The sequence below is a fragment of the Phacochoerus africanus genome, chromosome 16 (assembly GCF_016906955.1).
Source record: "Phacochoerus africanus isolate WHEZ1 chromosome 16, ROS_Pafr_v1, whole genome shotgun sequence".
NCBI classification, from domain to species: domain Eukaryota; kingdom Metazoa; phylum Chordata; class Mammalia; order Artiodactyla; family Suidae; genus Phacochoerus; species Phacochoerus africanus.
Genome location: NC_062559.1, coordinates 42,148,355 through 42,169,612, shown reverse-complemented (window position 1 = coordinate 42,169,612; position 21,258 = coordinate 42,148,355). Strand labels below are relative to the sequence as shown.

At 46.7% G+C, this 21,258-nt stretch overlaps 1 protein-coding gene across 1 annotated transcript in view; it reads left to right on the top strand.

Moving 5' to 3' along the window:
- MINDY4 (MINDY lysine 48 deubiquitinase 4) overlaps nt 1-21,258 on the top strand; it is a 113,645-nt gene that overhangs the window by 26,465 nt on the left and 65,922 nt on the right. The window contains exon 5 of the mRNA XM_047762902.1: nt 2,277-2,695. Within this exon, the coding sequence (XP_047618858.1) occupies nt 2,277-2,695 (419 nt within the window). The remainder of the gene's footprint in view (nt 1-2,276; nt 2,696-21,258) is intronic.

Sequence of the window (21,258 nt, the reverse complement as noted above, 5' to 3'; positions counted from 1 at the left end):
ACCATGCACACACACACACAAAACTCAGAATGGCTTAAAGACTTAAATGTAGGAGTTCCCGTCGTGGCGCAGTGGTTAACGAATCCAACTAGGAACCATGAGGTTGCGGGTTCGGTCCCTGCCCTTGCTCAGTGGGTTAACGATCCGGCGTTGCCCTGAGCTGTGGTGTAGGTTGCAGACGCAAACAGACGCGGCTCGGATCCCGCGTTGCTGTGGCTCTGCCGTAGGCTGGTGGCTACAGCTCCGATTCAACCCCTAGCCTGGGAATCTCCATATGCCTCGGGAGCGGCCCAAGAAATAGCAACAACGACAACAACAACAACAAAAAGACAAAAGACAAAAAAAAAAGACTTAAATGTAATACAAGACACCATCAAATCCCTAAAAGAGAACATAGGCAAAACATTCTCTGACATCAACCTTACAAATGTTTTCTCAAGTCAGTCTCCCTAGGCAACGGAAATAAAAGCAAAAATAAACCAATGGGACCTAATCAAACTGACAAGCTTTTGCACAGCAAAGGAAACCAAAAAGAAACCAAAAAGACAACTTACAGAATGGGAGAAAATAGTTTCACATGATGTAACTGACAAGGGCTTCATCTCTAGAATATGCAAACAATTTATACAACTCAACAGCAAAAAAGCCAATGACCCAATTGAAAAATGGGCCAAAGACATGAATAGACATTTCTCCAAGGAAGATATGCAGATGGCCAGCAAGCACATGAAAAAATGCTCAACATCCCTGATTATTAGAGAAATGCAAATCAAAACTACCACGAGATACCACCTCACACCAGTCAGAATGGCCATCATTAATAAGTCCACAAATAACAAGTGCTGGAGGGGGTGTGGAGAAAAGGGAACCCTCTTGCACTGTTGGTGGGAATGTAAATTGGCACAACCACTGTGGAGAACAGTATGGAGGTACATTAGAAAACCATACATAGAACTACCATATGACCAGCAGTCCCACTCTTGGGCATATATCTGGACAAAACTTTCCTTACAAAAGACATGCACCCGCATGTTCATTGCAGCACTATTCGAAATAGCCAAGACATGGAAACAACCCAGATGTCTATCGACAGATGATTGGATTCGGAAGATGTGGTAGATATACACAATGGAATACTACTCAGCCATAAAAAAGAACAAAATAATGCCATTTGCAGCAACATGGATGGAACTAGAGACTCTCATCCTGAGTGAAGTAAGTCAGACAGAGAAAGACAAATACCATATATATCACTTATATCTGGAATCTCATATACAGCACAAATGAACCTTTCCACAGAAAAGAAGCTCATGGACTTGGAGAATAGACTTTTGGTTGCCAAGAGAGAGGGGGAGGGAGTGGAATGGATGGAAAGCTTGGGGTTAATAAATGCAGACTATTGTCTTTGGAATGGATTAGCAATGAGATCCTGCTGTGTAGCACTGGGAACTATATCTGGTCACTTATGATGGAGCATGATAATGTGAGAAAAAAGAATGTATACATGTATGTGTAACTGGGTCATCATGCTGTACAGTAGAAAATTGACAACACTAAACCAGTTATAATGGAAAAAATAAAAATCATTATATAAAAATAAATAAAATAAAATCATTAAGATGACAAAGAGAAAAAATAAAATAAAATAAAAATTTCAGAAAGGAAATACAGTACCTAAACCAATGTACCACGGAATGCCTGCAGTAGGGTTTAGAGTAGCACCCTTTAGGCAGAACATTTCTGCAACTAAACATGAATATTTGCACTTTAAAAAGACTGCAATCAACCTCATCACAGTTAAAAATGAATTTACCACAGGATTCGAAAAGAAACGTTCATTTTTAGAGGTTTCGGATTTTAGAAGTTACAGGTAGTGGATGGTGGACAGGTTATATATTACAAGGGATAGAAGTGAGGACAAAAGAGTTCAATGGCTTGCCATAGGGGACATGGCTGGCAGATGGTGATGCAGGAGTTAGAACACAGATCTGCCCTGGAGCTGTGGTCCTGCCTGAAGCTAGGACCTGCTTTCTCTGAGGGGTGTGGGAGGAGGAAGGAGGCATGAGTTTGGGGTTTGTGCAGGTGGGGTGCCCTGAAAGCATTATATAAGTGGTAGCTCCTGGGAGCCTCCTCAAAGGGTGGGTAGGATTTTAAGAGTTGGGGATGTGGAGTGACATTGCTGGGGCGGGGAACATGATGGGTAAGTGCTTGAAGTGGGATGTTTTCCCATCTCCCTCCAAGGGGATCCTCAGTGCTTTTGTCCTTGCCCCTTTCAGGATTCCCTCCGCAAACGCTCGCTGAGGCGGTCCTCAGCCTCGAGCAGCTCAACCCAGCCCCCCGAGGAAGAGAGCCCACCCGTTCCCGACACCCCAGCCTGTCCTGCCCCTCAGGAGGGCCTGGCTTCCAGCACCGGCTCCATCCCCAGGAACCCACTGGGGCCGCTTAGCGAGGTGCCCTCGGAAAAGCAGAGAACCTCACCCAGCAGCCCTCCTCACTTGCCAGGCAAAGGGCTGCCCCAGAGGGGGAGTGACAGGTGGAAGGATCTTTCGGAGGACAGTACAGCCATGGACAGTGGCCCAGAAGCTGACAGGACTGCTTTGAAGTTCTCCTTGTCTGGTGGGAATACCCTGACAATGCAGGAGAGGCTGGAAAGAGCGTTCAAACGGCGGCAGGGGAGCCAGCTGTCACCCCTCAGGTGAGTGTGCTGTGCCAGTGGATGGTTTTGCAGAGAGCCCTCTAGTCCAGAGTGGCTCCTTGGGCTCTCAGAACAAGGCTGTAAAGTAGGGAAGGTGATAGTGATGGCCATTCCACCAGGGAGAAAACGGCCAGAGCACATATACCAGGAGGCTTTGGGGAGGGTTTTTTTTTGGGCCTTTCTTAACTTTTTCTTTCTTTCTTTTTCTCAATAGTCAGTTCACCTATTTCTCCCATCTTCTACCCACCTCAGTCTTCTTCTTTTGTAATGTCTTTTAAGGCTACAGGTTTCCCTCTAAGTAATGCTTTGTCTGTATCCTGCAAGTTAATACATTGTGTAATCGCATAAATTAGTTTAAATATTTTCTAATTACCATTGTAATTTATTCTTTTGGCCCATGGGTTATTTAGACATGTATTAATTAATTCAAAGCATTTGGGCTATTTTTCTGGTTATCTTTTTGTTTTTGATGCCTAGCTTATTCCCACTTTTGTCATAATGTATTCTCTATGATTTCAGTCCTTGGACATAGTTTTTTATTTTGACTTAGGGAAGGTTTCACAGGAATGCTCTATTTTCGGGTAGTAGGGAAACTTGTACATAGTAGAGTTCATTGGATTTGCCCATGGATTAGATGTGCTGTGTTAGAGAAAGAGAAGAGGCCAGGATGATTCCAAAGTTTTTGGCTGAACAACTGCAAGATGGGGTTGCATTCCCTGAAATGAGGACGATGTTGGGAGAATCAGGTTTGAGCCACGGCCCTGGACCACAGTCCGTAGCCCTCCCTGCAGTGATACTTCCTATCAGGCCAGTAGTGTTTCTTTGTTGACTGACCTCACTGTGGCTTGTGAGTCAGGGACCCTGTGTCTGGAATCCTCAAGTGTGAGCAGTCAGCTGTCCTGTGGTTCTCATTTCAGGCCCCGTTGATGCTGTTGTGACGGGACAGTTCTCTTCTGGCCTTGGGGTCTTATTGACGCTATGAAGGGATTGTTTCTCGTACCAGGACTGTTACTAGAGCCCACACAATAGGATTGCTCATAGCTGTTCTTTGAGGACAGTAAAAGCAATTGTTTTGTCTTTAAATCGAGCACTTATTTTTCCAGTGTTTTCAGGTTGAATGTCTGCCCTTGACAGATCTCTAGGCCTTCTCTGGGACTCTGTGCTCCTGTCTGTAAGGGAAGGGGTTGGATGGACTGCTCTTTAGGGTTCCTCCACCTCTGACATCCTCCCCCCCATCCTACATTGTACACATGGCATTGGGTGCATCCAGACCAAACTTCTGTCTTCTCTGTTATCCAGGAATCACAGCCTATTTGGCTGACCTCTGAGGTTCATCTCGTGTAAAGAATGAGCATATAAACTGGGGCCCTGTGCCTTTGGAGTCTCTCGTAGACTGTAGGCTCCTCTGAGCTTTTACAGTAAAATGATATGGGCCTCAGTGACCTGGATTCTCCCCTAGCACCGAGCACAAGGGTCTAGTGCCAGAGGCCTGATGATCTCCTTTTCCAGCTCCAGGATTTTGAGTTGGGAGGCAGACTGACTGCTGAGTGGTTAAATCCTGCCATCTCCAACCCTTTGCCGATGACCTGTTGAATGATTTCTGTCTTAGGTCAAAGTCCCAAGAACAGCTATTCTCAAATTATGATCCCTAGAGCAGCAGCATCTGCATCACCTGGAAACTTGTTAGAAACACAGCTTGTTTGACCTGCTGAATTGGAACTTTGGGGGTGAAACCCAACAGTGTGTTTTGACAAGCCCTCCAGGTGATGGGCTGCAGGCCAGGTTTTGGGAGCCAGTGCCCTGGAAGCTAAGCCTGAGAAGGTCATCTGCTGGGGATGTGCTCTCAGGAGACAGGCAGGCAGTGAGGGAAGCAGGACAGGCCAGGGGAAGTCTTAGCAATGAAGTGGGGTCTCAGGCTGCCCCCACAGGGAGATGAGCGTGTGAACCGACCCAGAGCTGGTTACATCTTCAAACCAGGAGGGGACTTATTTTTCTTGTGTCAGTCATTGGCAATGAGTTGCCCATCCTGGGGTGGGGCGGGCAGTGCCACCTCCTAGGTGAGTTTTGTGAAGGATAGTTTTCTGGAGAAGAGTGCAACTGGGGTGAGTGTGCCCAGTCCAGGGCACAGGTTGGGGAGACACCTTCATCTTCCATGTCAGTTCCCATGGTTCCTCCTATACTCACCAAGCTCCCAGAGGGATAATAAAAACAGACAGTCTCAGAGTTCTCATTGTGGCTCATTGGGTTAAGAACCCAGCATAGTGTCTGTGAAGATATGGGTTTAATCCCTGGCCTCCCTGGTTAAGGATCTGGCATTGCCGTGAGCTGTGGTATAGGTTGAGGATGCTGCTCCAATCTCATGTTTCTGTGGCTGTAACATAGGCCAGCAGCTGTAGCTCCAATTTGACCCCTAGCCTGGGAACTTCTATATGCGACAGGTGCAGTCCTAAAAAGAAAAAAAAAAAAGACTTAATTAAACAAACAAAAAAAGGACAATCTCCCTGCCTGCTCATGGCCATCACTTGTGGTGCATAGGATGCCCTAATGGTGCAGGCCAGGCAGGAGTCGCTTACACATGAGGAGGCAGACCCCAGAGGGGGAGATTAGAATGAAGCCCGATGTGGTCTACACACAGCCCCTCCCACACGACACCCACCCCCCTCAGTGTGAGAGTGTCGTATTCACCCATCACTGGCTTCGGCTAGGTGAGGCCATGCTGTCTCCATCAGACAGGAGGTGTCTCTTGAGCTTTCATGGTGCCCAGATCAGGCACTGGAGATGTGGAAGGATGAGATGGCTCCCTGTGCTAAAGCCCAGAGCCCTCCTGAGGCTCTATGTGATTGGGTGCTCAACTTTGGCTTTCGCAGGAATGGAGGATCCAGAACAGATGGGGATGCTGTTGACAGGGCAGGAGAGCCTTGGGCTTGGAGCCCAAGGGTTTAACACAAAGACTTCATGGTGAACTTGTAACATGGGGCAAGAAATAGCCTGCATGTTCTGCATGGGTCTCTGCGGCCTGGGCACAACCATGGCCCACAAAGCATCAGTGTCCCTGCCTCTGTGTCAAAGCCACTAGTTAATTCCAGGGAGTCAGTGACTCTGACATTGTGGGTGCCCCCTTCAAATTTTCAGGTTTTGCAAGAGACTGGACAGTAGGTGGCAGCAGATTTTCATCACTTCAGGACCCCAGCCACTTTGATTGGCCTTGTGATTTTATTCAGCAGACACTCACCAGGCCCCTACCAATGATGATGACAGCACACTCAGGTGGGAGAGAGATGGATGAGATCCAGTCCTCCTGGTCCTCACTCCACCGGGCTCCCCGTCACCAGCACAGGCCTGTCTGCATCCTCAGAGGGACTGAATGAAGCCATCTGGGGCCTGGCGGAGGCTGAGCGGAGGATGTGGCATTTGCGGTTTATTGACTGCTCCCCATATCTGAGCATCCCGAGTCTGACAATATCAGTACCATATGGGACAAATAATGGGCGGAATTGTCGTTTTAATTTGTCTCTGCGTGTTATCTGGATTTTATGTCAGACTAGGAAGGTTCGAAATTGGTACACTCTGGAAAGATACAGCATAGAGTTGCTCTCCTGTGGGTCAGAAGCCTTCTGTGACAGGTGGCTTGGGCTCCTATGCTGGCCCAGCTGCCCCTTCATAACTGACTCCAAGGCTGTCTTCCGTGGCAGTTCGGCCACTCTCCTCATCCCCATTGATGCCCTGTGCCTGGCTGGTTCTCCACCTCATACCCACATTTGCCCTACAGGTGTGCCCTGTCCACCGTGGAATGCCACTTCTCTCCCCTCACTGCTGGCCTCTCCCTGGCATGGCCAGGTGAGGAAACATGAGAATCAGCTCCACTGCATGTCACAGGCAGCTCAGAACCCTCCAGGAGTGGTGTGATGCTCTCACCCCTGTGTAGTATGTATATAACTGCTATACACCTTCAGTCCCAAGGTTTCTGAGTCTTTGACCCAGTGCATCCTGCAGGGGAAGGAGACTTCTCGTGACTCAGATTTCCTTTGAGATCAAGGATGTGTAGCTAAAGAGGTAAGAGTGACCCCATGTCTCCTAGGAAGGGTGAATGAGCTCATTTTGTCCATCTCTGGACATCAGAATGGCAGCTCCGAGATCCTTCTCTGCCCACATCCAGGTCTTGGCAGCTCTACCCTAGGCCTGGGTCCATGACATGCAGGCTGGGAAGATGTCCCATGCAGGAGAAGCCATTGCTGCTAGTGGAAAGAGGCTGTTGAGGCTCAGGGATAATTTTGGGAGATGAGTGTCAGAGAGCTGGGGAGGTAGATGGAGAGTCTCCTTTTCTGGATGCTCTTTCCCCCTCACTCCAGGATACTTAGCTGGGCTGAGAGCTAGCTTCCAGCAGCACTGGCTGCCAGAACCCCAAGGAGAGGCCCATCGAGAGATCAGCAACAGGGTCAGGATGGAATGAAGCCAGTGAGGTGTCTGGGATGCACAGTTAAGGAGGCACTCACTCTTAAGGTGTTTCAGCCGCAGCGCAGGCACCTCCATGAACCTGAACGTTTCATCTGAAGTACCTTGTCTTTTTCACCCTAATCCTGGCCTGGTCCATAGAGTCTGGCTACTTGTCTTCTGCTCCTCAGTATCATGGATAACCCTCAATAGAGCATAATGATTTGATAACTCATCCTTACTTCTGTGAACTCTCTGAGGACTGCAATGGGCCTATTTCTTTGTTGTTGTTGTTGTTTTTTCCTAGCTCTATTCCTGGATGTGGCAATTTATATTGAACAAATGAGAAAATGTACACAGTAAGGAGAATGAAAGGGAAAATGTTGTTGATTTGTTTGGGACAGAGTCATGAAACTTAAACCGATAATCTTTAATAGAATTGGAACAATCCAAACTTTATCTTCAAGTCTAATTGCTGACATTTATTCAGATTGACTCATTTATTTTTTATGCATACATTTGTTAAGCCAACCAATCATCCAACCAACCAACCAACCAACCAACCAACCTACCAAAACACCAAGCATCTAAGCAGTCGACACAAACCATCAAAACTGTGATGTTCCAAGTTTAAGTCGTTTTGAATGTTGCCTTCTTTTTTTTTCCTTTTTAGGGCCTCACTCAAGGCATTTGGAGGTTCCCAGGCTAGGGGTCAGATCAGAGCTGGAGCCTCTGGCCTGCCCCACAGACACAGTAACACCAGATCCAAGCATTATTGGAATAACGCTGCCACCTACACCACAGCTCACAGGAATGCCGAATCCTTAACCCACAGAGCGAGGCCAGGGATCGAACCTGCGTCCTCATGGATACTAGTCAAATTTGTTTCCACTGAGCCACAATGGGAACTCCTTGAATGTTGCCCTATTTAGGAAGACTTTCCCATCTCTTCTCTGCTCCCAAACCTGGACATGATCCCCTTCTCAAACCTTTCACAGCACATGCCACAAGGTATCTCGTTTCTCTTGTTGCACTGTCAGCCACCTGAGAATGGAGGTGAGTTGTCTGTGACCTGCCTCCCTCAATTTTGCTCAGAATTATTCCAAACTTTTTGGATGGAGCTGAATTATTGCCTATGCCTTGAGGGGGGCAGGGAGTGAAATGTGAGGTCTTCCCGTCACTCAAGGGACACATGGGAGAGTGGGACTAGTGATTTAGCAAACAGGGAAAGTCACCTTAAAAATAGCAGCAGCTGCTCCAGAACCAGATGGGTGGTGCCCATTTAGGTGCCATAGGATCTTAGAAGAAGGGGCTATCCTGGGCTGGCCTTGAAGGCTGAGCAGGGTTGGAAGAGCCCAGTTCGGGGCCAGCCAAGGGCCTCACTGCTGTGCCTGGCATATTCCTCGCTCTTCTGTACCTTCCTCCAAGCCTGAGATTTTTGAGGAAAAACTTGATGAAGTCCGTGGGGGTCTAATTCCTAAAGACTAAAGCGGCTGTCTTGCTCTTCCTCAGCTCTCCTCGCCCCCGGAACCTCCACTGGGTTCTGCTGCATTTGCAGACATTTTTGGATGATGTGCATTTATGGAGAAAGAGCCTAGGCTCATTGTAACTTTTTCCCAAAAGCTGGAAAAGGGCATTGATTTAGGGAAAAGATGGGCATCCTTATGCCCTCCCTGAGTACAACTCTGATTGTCTGGCTACCTTGGGGGCCTGAAGAGCTGAAGTCTTTCCCCTGCCAAATCCTGTTCCATCCTGCTGGAGTGGGCCCTCCCTGGTGACTCCTCAGCTGCTTTTCCCACATGGAGGCCATGGGATGGAATGCTGCTGTGACTCACTTGGGCTGGTGCCTTGGAAAGATGGCCTTTGATGCTGAGTTCTGTCAGGGGCACTTGGGGCAGAGTTCTTCAGATCACAAAGATGACCTGCCAGGGCAGTTTCCTTTATAGCTGGATGCTGTGTGTGTGCCTCATTCCAGAAAATTCTACTTTGTTTTCTCTGCTCATTCCACAAGAAGTTATTAAAGCCATGGGATTCCTTCCATTTCCTGTCGAGGCCAGTTTTGTGGCCCTGGGTCTCTCAGAAGTAGAGCCCCTTCCCGATAGAGTAAACAGTTCTTGATCTCAATCTAAATACCTGTTATTTAATTTTATTCAGTTCAACAAAGCATTTATGGAGCATTTATTGCTTGTTTGAATAGTGCTGGGGGGAGAGATGCTGAAAATGTGGTTCTTGCCCCCAAAGAGGCTGAGCCATCCATACACATTAACTGTTCTACAAGGTTAAAAAAGAGAAAGTGACAAGGGGACAGTGCAGAGTGCCATGGGGCTAATCTGGATTGTATCAGGGATAACTAAGCTGATGATGTCTGTTGAATACTTACTCTTTGAGGGGTCCTGTTGCAAGAGCTTTAGATGTATTACTTCATTTAATCCTGACAGCCACCCTAGGAGGGTCTTTAGCTCCATTTAACAGGAAAACCGAGCACAGAATGACCAGCCAGCCTGAGTTCATGCAGGCAGTCTGGCTCTAGGGGCCTCAGTCTTAACCCTTATCCTCAGGCCCCTGTCTGAGGAAGAAGGACTGTTGGAAGGCTGATGGGCAAGGACTTCAAGGGGCAGTCTGGCTATTCAGGGAGTAGACGCATCCCAGCTGAGAGGCCAGTGTGAGCAAGCGTGAAGAGGTGGTGTAGTTGGAACCCGGGTGAGTGTGAGTGTGGGGACCAGGAGGAGAGGGGACTGGAAGACTGGGCAGTTCTTGAGAGCCAAGCTAAGGAGCAACAGAGACGAATGAAAAGGTCTCCCGCATTTTTGGTTAGGTGGTGGTGGTTTTTTTTTTTTTTTTTTTTTTTACTGAGAGCTCTGCCTTAGGAAAATTAGTCTAGGAGCGCATCAGGACCGAGCAGGGTGACTAGTAGCAGGAACTTGACCTAGAAGGCGGAGTGGGCCCTGACCCAACTGGACCATGGGGGCTGGGAGCAGAGCATTTGAGAGGACAATCGGCGGGACTTGGTGTGCAGGGAGGTTGTGGGCCTAGGGCCGGGAGGCTGGGCGTGTAGATGGCAGAAAGAGGGGACCCAAAGGGGGAGGCCCTGGCTGGCTCAGGAAGCCCATGTGTAGAGGAGCTGTTTTCACTCTCAGGAGTGGGGCAGAAACACGGGTCGTGGGAAATGTTGCGTGAGAAGTTGGGAGGGGGTGTCTGGGAGGTGCTGGCTGGGGCTGAGAGCTAAAGGCCTGGGAGGGGTGGATGTGGCCAAGGATGCATGATAAGGGGCCAAGGTCAGAACCTTGCATCAGGAGAGTCACGTGTTTGGTGTGGGCAGAGAAGATGCCTGGGGAGGTAAGGGTGGACAGGATCCCCTGGAAGCAAGGGGGGTGGGCAGCTTCAGACCCTTAGTGGGGAGGTTGGGAGGTCACTAGGTCTGGTGACAGAGTGGCTTTCGAGAGCAATTCCAGTAGGGACTGGGGGTGAGGACGTACATGAGAACATGGAGCTTTTTAAAAGAAGTTAGAGGCCACAGGCCCAGGAGGGCAGCTCAAGCGGGTAGAGGATTAGGGAACAGAGTCTTCCTTTCTAGGATGGGGGAGTTGTGAGCAGGTTTATAAGCACAGGCTGGGTGCCAGCAGCAGAGGGGAGAAACTGATGGTTCACACAGACTCTGAGAAGGCAGGAAGTGTGTGCCTGGGCAGGCCTGGGAGGGGGCGACAGCGACAGTAGCCAGATTCATTTTCTGCCACGCTCCATGATGGTAATTGATGTCCATAATGACGGGCCTGGGGCATTATAAGTCCCCAGAGTACCTTTTAAATCCTCAGTGAAAGAGCCAGTTCTGCTCAGCAGAGTTTTTGAGTTATTTAAAATTTATTCCAATTAAGCAAAGCTTTGTTAAGTTACTAAGGACTGCTATTTTGGGAAACATTGCATTTTATTGTATTCTGAAACTGCAACATGGCTCTCCATCTTTAATATTATTTAGTAACTCAGCATGGTGAGGATGAAAGTGCCTAAGATTTAGAATTGGGCAGATCTACCGCTTACTAACAGGGGACCTTGGGTGCAATGTGTGTGTGTGTGTGTGTGTGTGTGTGTGTGTTTTAATCTTTACAGCTTAGTTTCTTTTTTTGTTTGAGTGTTGAGATTTTAGAGTTCTTCATATATTCTGGATGAAGTCTTTTATCAGATAATTTATTGACAAATATTTTCTCCAACCATGTCGCTTGTGTCTATCCTCTTTTTTTTTTAATTTATTTTTTTATTTTATTTTATTTTTTTGTCTTTTTGCCATTTCTTGGGCCGCTCCCTCGGCACATGGAGGTTCCCAGGCTAGGGGTCGAATCGGAGCTGTAGCCACCAGCCTACGCCAGAGCCACAGCAACGCGGGATCCGAGCCGCGTCTGCAACCTACACCACAGCTCACGGCAACGCCGGATCGTTAACCCACTGAGCAAGGGAAGGGACCGAACCCGCAACCTCATGGTTCCTAGTCGGATTCGTTAACCACTGTGCCACGACGGGAACTCCAACAGCTTAGTTTCTTCATCTGAAAAATGGAATGATATACCCACCTTTGCATTTAGGTTAGCTTTCTGGTATGAAGAGTAAACGAAATAATGTATGTAAAATACTTGGCCCACAATAGTTACTCTAATAAATACCTGCTTTCTTTCCTATCATAATCCTGACGTAATCCTGAATAAGTGGAAATTTTGTAAGAGAGGAAAGGGAAGTGGAGTTAGAGGCAGATTATGCAAGATCATGATGGTCAAAAAGAAATGTCCAGCTCCATTGGGTGGGCTCCAGCCGAGGGCAGTGAGCACGAGAGAGTGGGTTGGGCTCCCTGACCCAGGCACGAGCAGGCCTCCCCCAAACGGTGTCCGCCCCTGAACACTGCAGCCCAGGTGAGTGGGGCTGCAGGAAAGTTCTGGAGGTAGACGTGGATGTACGCGCCTGCCTTTCTCTTTTCCAGAAGCTTTTACAAGACCAGGTCTGGCACGGTGGCTGCCCTTGCTCAGGCCCATGTGGCTGTGTTCCACTCCTCCCAGCTTTGGCTCCGGCCCACGGCTTCATTAGATTCTGTGAGGGAGGGTCGCCAGAGGGGACTTCTGTGATGGAGGATGGCGCCCGTGTAATTGGGGGCGGCTCTTCCTTTGGTCCAATGTCACTTTGTTCAGCCTTCTTTCCTCTTCCCCTTCCTCCTCCTCCTCTTGCTCTTCCTCTTCTTCTACTTCTCCTTCCTCTTCTTCCTCTTCCCCTTCTCCTTCTTCTTTTTGTTCCTCCTTTTTAGGGCTGCATCTTAGGCATAAGGAAGTCCCCAGCCTGGGGGTCTAATTGGAGCTGCAGCTGCCGGACACAGCCATGGCAACACTGGATCCGAGCCACACCTTTGACCTAAGCCGAAGCTTGCAGCAATGCCCAATCCTTAACCCACTGAGTGAGGGCAGGGATCAAACCTGCATCCTCATGGACACTAGTCAGAGTCTTAACCTGCTGAGCCACAATGGGATCTCCTTCCTTCTTCTTTTGAGTGAGAAAAAAATAATTTAAAAAGTCAGTGATGGAAACTAAACTAAGTACTCATCTGGGGCCTGGAGGCTCTTTTACAAGGCTTTGAGTCTTGGTTTTCTTGTCCACTTCCTCATGAAGCAATGACACAGTGAATATTCATGTTCCAGAAGCTACTATCCAGAGGGGAGATCAACTTATAAGGGCATTTCAACAAGTGTCTAGGAGCCAGTGCCAGAAGCTGTCAAGGAAGTCCATCCACACGACTCAACAACCTAGAATTTCCTTCCACCCCCAACCCTGCCACCAGGAGTGTGTTAAAAGAAGAAAAGAGAAGTTGAAAGTATCCATATTAGATCAAAACCCAAAATGGATCTGGCCTATTAAAGACATTATGACTGATTTATCATTCTTCTTTTTAAAGAAACTAACTCCAAAAGGGTACACTGACCAGATGCAGGAATCTGGGAAAGCTTAACAAGGATCCTGGCTTTAAAAAGTGTTGTCAAACAAATAAACCCCACATGGATTTTGTAGGAGGCTGTTCTTGCTTTTACAAGTTACAAGCTGAAGTGATATCTGCAACTTGCTTTCAGGTAGTCCAGGACCCCCCCAGAATGGTGTGTGTGTGAGTGTGTGTGTGGAGAGAGAGAGGCAGGAATAGAGAGGGAAAGCAAATAGTAACAGTTTATCACTATAAGTGAAGGGTATGTTCATTGTGTTAATTCTTTACATTTTCTTGTAGATTTAACTTTTTTTTTCCTCAAAATAAAAAGGGGAAATATATATATGGAACAAATAGGAAAAGTGAATAGTCAATGGGATCTGTTTTTTTTTTTTTTTTGTCTCTCAGTAAAGATCGTGATGAATGAGTGTAACAGGGTCAGAGTGTGTCACTATATACTGGAATTTGGGTGAGGTGCTTGTATAGATAACAGCTAGCCCAGGAAACCTGAGGGAACACCCTAACACAGCCCCTCCCTTGTTATATGTGGGCAACCTCAGGCTCTTTGACTTTCCAGGCACCAGTAGCTGTGACAGAAGCAAGAGCTCATATACGTCTTCCAGCTGCACAGAAAGCGGCCTCTTGCGATGTCATCCTGAGGCTTTCCTGCCCTCCCTCGGCAGATCCATCCTCCCCCCCACCCCCATGCTGCTGGGCCTGGAATCTGCATGCCTGCAGCCTGGCAGTATAAGCTGCCGCATCTTCCCTCTCCCGACCTCCTGGATGTTTTCTGGAAACTTGCAATCCTTTGATTACATCCACATCGTGCAGCTCAACGTGACATTTCCAGCAGGAGACTGCCCAACATGGGTCCAGTTGCTTCACGTGGTTTTTCTATTTGTCCTGGAAAAAGCTCCAGATACCTTTGGTCAAAGCTCTTCCTGTGGGCCATGTTGCTGAGGCTATTGCTGGCCCACACAGTCCAGCAGGGGCTGCAGTCTGTAGGTCCTCACACATCAGCTCTGTCTTCCATCCTGCCAGATGCCGCTAGCCCTGGAAGAAGGGTGTGGCCTGGAGAAGTGAGGACTCCAGGGGATTTTGGAGGGCGTGTGCTTTCTTTCAGTCTGTGTTAACTTGCATTTAGATACCTAGAAACCCAGAGAATCAGAGTTTTGACAAAGGTCTTCATTACGCTTCTGCAGAAGTTTCACTATTAAGGAGAAAAGAGAATGTGCTGCTTTGATTTTTTTTTTTTTCCTCCTTGCAAACTCACATGCAACGTTGTTACCTCTTAAGGATCTGGGAAGGAACTTGTGCTGAAATTCAAGTCCTCACTTCCTGACTTCTGTGTGAGGTGGGTGCAGCCGGTCCCTGCTTTGGGGCTTGTGGAAAGTTCCAGCCCACATTCCCCACCTTTGAGCAGCTGTTCTCATCCACATCCCAGCTCCCACTGAATACCCCCACAGGTCAGGCTTTGCATCTGTGAGCCACTGGTGCTGATACTTGGGGACCCTCATTGGAGGCAGGGGTGGTAACCCCAGAGGGCTGGGGAGGAAGGGCTCCCACACTCTGGTTGGCACCGCTTTTCAAGGGTGGACGCTGCCAGGTGAGGCACAGGGAGGCTGCCTAGCTGATTCATGGACACATCTAATTTTAGCGCAGGATGTGCTTGTCCCAGTGGGGGCTGGCTCACCCGTGGAAATTCCACAGCTCTCTGGCTTTATGTGTGTGAGTGGTGTAATGCTCAAAATTTGCAAAGCTCGCTTGGGTTTAAGGCAACATGTTTCTTTCTCCTTTTTCTAAGAAATACCCAGAAAACAATCAGTCCACTGTGTTTTTGGAGTAGGTCAAAATTTCCTGGAGATTCCTTTTCTGTGTGTTACAGGGCAGTGTGGGGTGGAGAAAAAAAAGAGGAGTTCTAGAAGCCAGTCTTGGCTGGGCCTTTCTCTGTATAAACTTGGACGAGACAGTTACGGGGTGCCTGGGGTGCAGGTGACTTTAGGACATCCATCAGTATAGAGGGTCACTGGAAATTCATGGGTCAGCAAAGTAAAAACAAAACCAGAGAACAAATTCCTTGGGTTCAGGTTCAGATCCAGACTTTATGGGCCTGAAACTTATATAGTTTGGGTATCTCTTGAGGACAAAGAATATAAAACTACCTCATTTTTGCAAATTTGACAAAAATAGAAGACTATGCCAGGGCCCTTTGGAAGGGCCTGTACAAGTGAGGCTTAAGCCCCACAAACTTCAGGATAAATCGTACTCTGTTCAGATTGTTGTTGTTATTATTTATTTTTCTGGCTAAGAACACTAAATTTTGGAAAATTTATTTTTTTAAGATTTTTATTTTTTCTATTCTAATTGATTTAGTGTTCTATCAATTTCTGCTGTATAGCAAAGTGACCCAGTCATACACATACACACACACACACACACATTCTTTTTCTCACATTATCCTTCGTCATGTTCCATCACAAGTGACTAGATATAGTTCCCTGTGCTATACAGCAGATCCCATTGCTTATTGTAAAATTTAAATATAATCTTTTTAAAAATTAAATTTTATTTTTATTTCTGAAATTTTTATTGAAGTATATTGATTTACAATGTTGTGATAATTTCTGCTGTATAGCAAAGTGATTCAGTCACACATATACACACATCCATTATTTGTCGGATTCTTTTCCTTTATAGACTGTCACAGAATACTGGGTAGAGTTCCTTATTCTATACAGCATGTCCCCATTGGCCAGTCGTTCCATATACCTCAGTGTGCGTATGCTAATCCCAACCCCTCATTTTAAAAAATTAATTGTAAATATAGATATAATCTTGAAAGAAAAGTCAAACCTTTGAAATGGACAAATTAAGCCTCAGGAAAGAGTCACTGTGTTGGTGCATATGGTCCTTGTTTCAGCACAGACTTGGGTGCCGTGGACTGGTTTGTGTTGGGCAGTTTCCAATTTTCTGAGCCTCAATGTCCTCATTTTTGAAAATAGGGCTAAAAATTCTCTTTGCTGCCTCCCACACAGGCTTTTTGTGAGAAACAAATTAAAGTGCTTTCCAAGTGCTTGGTAAAGTAGGAATAAACACCCAGAGAAACAGTTCTGATTGTAAGGACAAAACTATAGAGCATTTAGAACCCTCAGGATGTCACAGAAAGGACAGTGGCGGTCCAGGGCAGGTAAAGATTTGTTCACATCTGCTTGGGGAAAGACACACACTCCAAAAAGAAACAATATTTAAGCGTACGCCTCCTCACCCTTTGTAAAAGAAAATGAACCCATATTTCTTTTCGAATTGATAGGAAGTTAACCTTGGACCCAGCCACTGTTGTTTCAAACTTGCTGCTTATGGCTCTTTCATTAGCACATATGCAGAAGAACGTTTTGTAAGTTCAAAATGAAAATATTTTTTTCCCCAGAAGTTGTTTTAAACCACTCTTTGGCATTTTCCTCCAAATAGAACCTAAGTGGATTTAATGTTTAAAGGGACTCAGAAAAAGTCGGCCTTTCTCGCAGGGACAGCTCCTTCTGTGGATGTGTTGGCTTTAATTAGGACAGTAAAGGGCACTCACAGTGCCAAAAAGCAGCTTCTCCTAGCAGCTAAGTAAACATCTCCCCACAGCTTTCCATTCCACAGTGAAACTGGCAGCAACCCTTATGTAATGTCTTTGAGGCAGCGTTTTAGAACCTTCCTTCTGTAACTCCAAGTGTGACTTTAGACTTCCTGGGACAGGGCCAAGCTTGTAGAGGCCATCCTCTCCATCCTGGGCTCTCACACTAGCCTCAGAGAATCTACGATAGAGCCATCCCTTTAGGTCCTCACTCCTCTGACTGGCGGGAGCCCTAATCAGAGGCAGCCTAGTGACCGACCCCACGTGCTGGGTGTGCGGTCTGGGGCTCACTCGGGGGCTCATGCTGTGGGCCAGGGGCCCTGTCGTGTCTCTTGCTCTGGCCCTGGTCATCGCATCTCACAATGGTTGGGCTTGGCCAAGCCATGCAGCCACGTGCTGGTGGGCAGAGGAAGGAGGCGAGACCGAGAGCCAGGAGGACTATGCGCTAACAAAGTCCTGCTCGGGGAACTGCACAGCTTGGGTGAATGAGTGGTTACTCCATGGATCTGGCCATGTTCCAGAGGTGTGCTCCCCAGAGACCACTTGTCCTTCAAGAGGATAATTTTCTTTCCCTGGAGCTACATCCTCTCTATGCACCTTTTCACTGCCTATTGAGCAATGCCTGCTTCTCAGCACCAGTCACCTTGTGGAACTGAGCTCAGCCACTCCCAGGAGACTGCAGCCCGTGAGAAGGGCAGAGACACAGGAGTTGGGAGAGCTGCAAAGCCCTGCTGGTGTGCACCCAACCTGTCCCAGTGTGTCCTGGGTCTTAAGAAAACAGTCATTGCCTCCAACACCCAGCATGGGATAGATGAAAAGGACCTGCCCGAGGTGAGAGTCGGGAGCTTAAAATTCTATTTCGGGCTTTGCCTATTACCCAGGGGGCCTTGGAACAAGCTCCACCCACGCGGCCATCCCTGACAGGGTGGCAGGATTAGACTAGATGGTCTGGGTTGGCCTTTCCAGCCCTTCCAGCTGGAAGAGTCTTATCTAGGTGAGCTGCAAGTACTTCTCAGCTTCCAGAGAGGGAGCATCCATTAAACACCAATTGTATGTGAAAGCTTTGTGCCAACCTGAGAGAATAATACAAGGGAAGGTCACATCTGGTACAATTTTATTTTGCCAGTTGTGTGTCCTTGAAAGAACCCTCTCAGTCTGATGCCTTAGTGACCAGGGTATGTTTCTTTGTTCCTGGAATGTGCCAGAATCCAGCCCAACTTGGGGAAGGAGAAATGTTGGACATAGTTTTGGATCTTGTTCTGGCTCTGCACACTTCTGGCCAAGGGTGTGTGTCAAAGCCTATGGGGAAGGGTGCATACGGAAAGATAGTTAAGCTGAGAATCATCATCCCCAAAGAACAATGGTTCAAAAGGCAGGGTGCAACACGTGTGTGTGTGTGTGTGTGTGTGTTTTCTCCAGCCATGGAGGCTGAGCCAATGGCTTTTCCAGGAGGATGCAGGGCCATCAGGGACCGCTCCCCTCCCAGCCTTCCTCACCCAGCGATCCCTATCTTTTTCCAACCTTTGTCCAATCCGGATGAAAGAGACTTGAGTATGCAGCCCAATCCCCAATTAAGGTTTTTCACTGGTTTCAGGAAGATAATTTATTTGGCCTGAATTGTTAAGGCAGATTGCTTTCACAGTATTCTAAGCAGAGTGCTTTCTCACAGGAAATGTCAGACCGGGCAGTTCTAGTCAGGTTTTCCACATCCTTAAGAGAAAAGAGAGAGGAAATAAAGATTCCTTTCATATGTTGAAGGTCAACATTTGGAGAACTGGCAACTGCCGGGTATAAAACTGAGATCTGTGCACACGATGGCTTCCCGATAACCCAACCCTTATGAGACCTCATGTTCTTCTACGGCTTAATTTAAAAAACGCCTGCAGCGCAGGAGGTGGAATGCTTCCCGAGGTTGGGACACCGATCCCCTCAATCCCCTTGGGCTGAGCACATAGGAGGTGGAGACACTGGAAGAACCCCCTTCATCTTCCCAGAGCAGTTTCCTCATTGGTAAAAGCAAAGGTTACTCCAGGTGACTCCCAAGCACCTTCCAAGTCTAACTCACTGTGATTCTGTACCTCTTCCTCATCTCGGGGAGCTTTCTGAGCCTCTACAGGAAGCCACAGGGAAATGGAGAGCAGGAAAATCAAAAGAACCCTTTCCTTCTGTAGAGAATTTTTTAAAGCTCTTTTTACATTAGCTTGCCCTCAAGGATGCACCTCGCCAAGGCTTACCCCTCCCCAAGTTCAGTCTTTGGTGAGAGCCTTTAAGTGCAAGGCTTGTGCAGAGTCTCTACTGGGAGAGTATCTCCTAAGCGCCTGCCAAGAGCAAAGCTTGTCCAGAAGCAAGTGGGGACGGAGTGGGTCAAAGAGCTGAAGCCCCAAATCACCAGAGGTTATGACCCCTGCAGCTTCTCAAAGGCCATTCTGGAGAAAAGTTTATTGGCAGTTTATGCCAATCTTCTCTGGCATGAGCTGGCCCTGTGGCTCATCTGTCCAATTCCTGTGTGTCTGTTGACAACTGAATAGCTCTCTGCTTCATTGCCATCTAACCCTCTTGTTCATTCCAAAAGGATGCTCTCTTTGAAACGGGGTAGTAGCAAGAGTGCTGAACCCGGATCAGGAAGTCTGGACTCTGACAAGCCCGGGGTTGTCAGTTTCACTTTTCTCATTATACTCTCTAGCATATCACTGGTATAGTTTTGGGATTTTTTGTTTGCTTGCTTGTTTTTTGCTTTTTAGGGCTGCACCTGTGGCATATGGAAGTTCTCAGGCTAGCGGTCAAATGGGAGCTACAGCTTCGAGCGTACTCCATGGCCACAGCAATGCCACATCTGTGACCTACATGCTCACAGCAACGCTGGATCCTTAACCCACTAAGCAAGGCCAGGAATCGAACCTATATCCTCATGGATGCTAGTCAGATTCGTTTCCACTGCGCCACAATGGAAACTCTTCACTGGTATAGTTTTGAATCTCTTGGGATAATGGACATCCTCACTGGAAACTTCCAACACTTTTGTGTTAGGATGCTCTCTGGGCTTCCTAAGTAAAGCAAAGCAAAACCCTTCCCTTCCCTTGAGCTTCTTACCTTTTTATTTTTAAAATATATGAGTATTTGTTTTCATCAAATGCTTTTTCTAGATCTATTGAGATTATTTTACATTTCTTCTCTCTTTTGGGAAATTTCTGAATTTTTCCAGGGAATTACTAGATTTTCTAATGTTAAAATATTCTTGCATCCCTACTTGGTCAAAAAAATTCTTCAAACTCATGGCTGAAGCAGTTGTCTGTTATTTTAGTTCATAATTTTGCCCTTATGTTTATAAGTGGTTTTTGGAATCAAGATTGCAGGTAGTGCATTCACAATCATCATTAATCATCATCATCATCATCTCAGCTAATACATAGCATTTACTCTGTTGGGCACTATTCTCAGCACTTGACATGCTAACTTGTCGACTTCTCACCACAGTCTTTTGAGGTAGGACTGTTATTAACCATTTTTCAGAGGTTGTTGGTAGCCAGATTTTCATGTTGAATTGCTTTTGTTATTCTGTAACAAGTAGGTTTATCACTAGCCATGCTTTTTATCTTAAAATCTATTATCATCTAATAGCATTTCGCTACATTAGCTTTTAAATGGTTGGCATACACGTGATATATTTTTTGCCCATCCTTTTCTATTCTCTTTTTGTGTCAGGTATCATGTGAAAGAGCATATTGCTAATTAAAGAATTTTTTTAAATTAAGTATAGTTGATTTGCAATGATGTGCTAGTTTCTGCTGTAGCATATTGCTGATTTAAAAAGATTAAATCTGGGTGTCTCTGTCTTTTAACTGACAAGTTTAATTTGTTCACCTTTATTATAATAACTGATATATTTGAATTCATTTGTCCTGTTATATTTTATACTTCGATTTTGCCTTCATTTACTTTCTTTTTATCTTCTTTATTTTCCTTTCCTTTCTTTTTAAAGAATTAACCATCTTGAAGTGAATAATCTAGGAGCATGTAGTGCATTCACAATGTTGCATAACCACCACCTCTATCTAGTTTTAAAACATTTTCTTCTCTTGCAAGTAAAATCTCTTCTATTAAGCAGTTTTTCCCTATTCCTCCCACTCCCTAGCCACTGGAAACCACCAACCTATGATTTTCACATAAATGGAATCATTTATGACCTTTTGCCTCCGGGTTCTTTCACTGAGCATAATGTTTTTTGAGGTTCTTCCATGTTGTCGCATGAACCGCTACTCCAGTCCTTCTGGAGGTTCCCAGGCTAGGGGTCAAATCAGAGCTGTAGCTGCCAACCCATGCCACAGCCACAGCAACGCAGGATCCGAGCCGTGTCTGCGACCTATACCACAGGTCATGGCAACACCGGATCCTTAACCCACTGAGCAAGGCCAGGGATCGAACCTGTATCCTCACAGATACTCTTCAGGTTCGTTAACCCCTGAGCCATGATGGGATCTCCTCCATTCTTTTTTATGGCAGGACACTATTCTGTGTGTGATAACATTTTGTTTATCCACTCATCCATTAGTGGACATTTACATTCTTTCC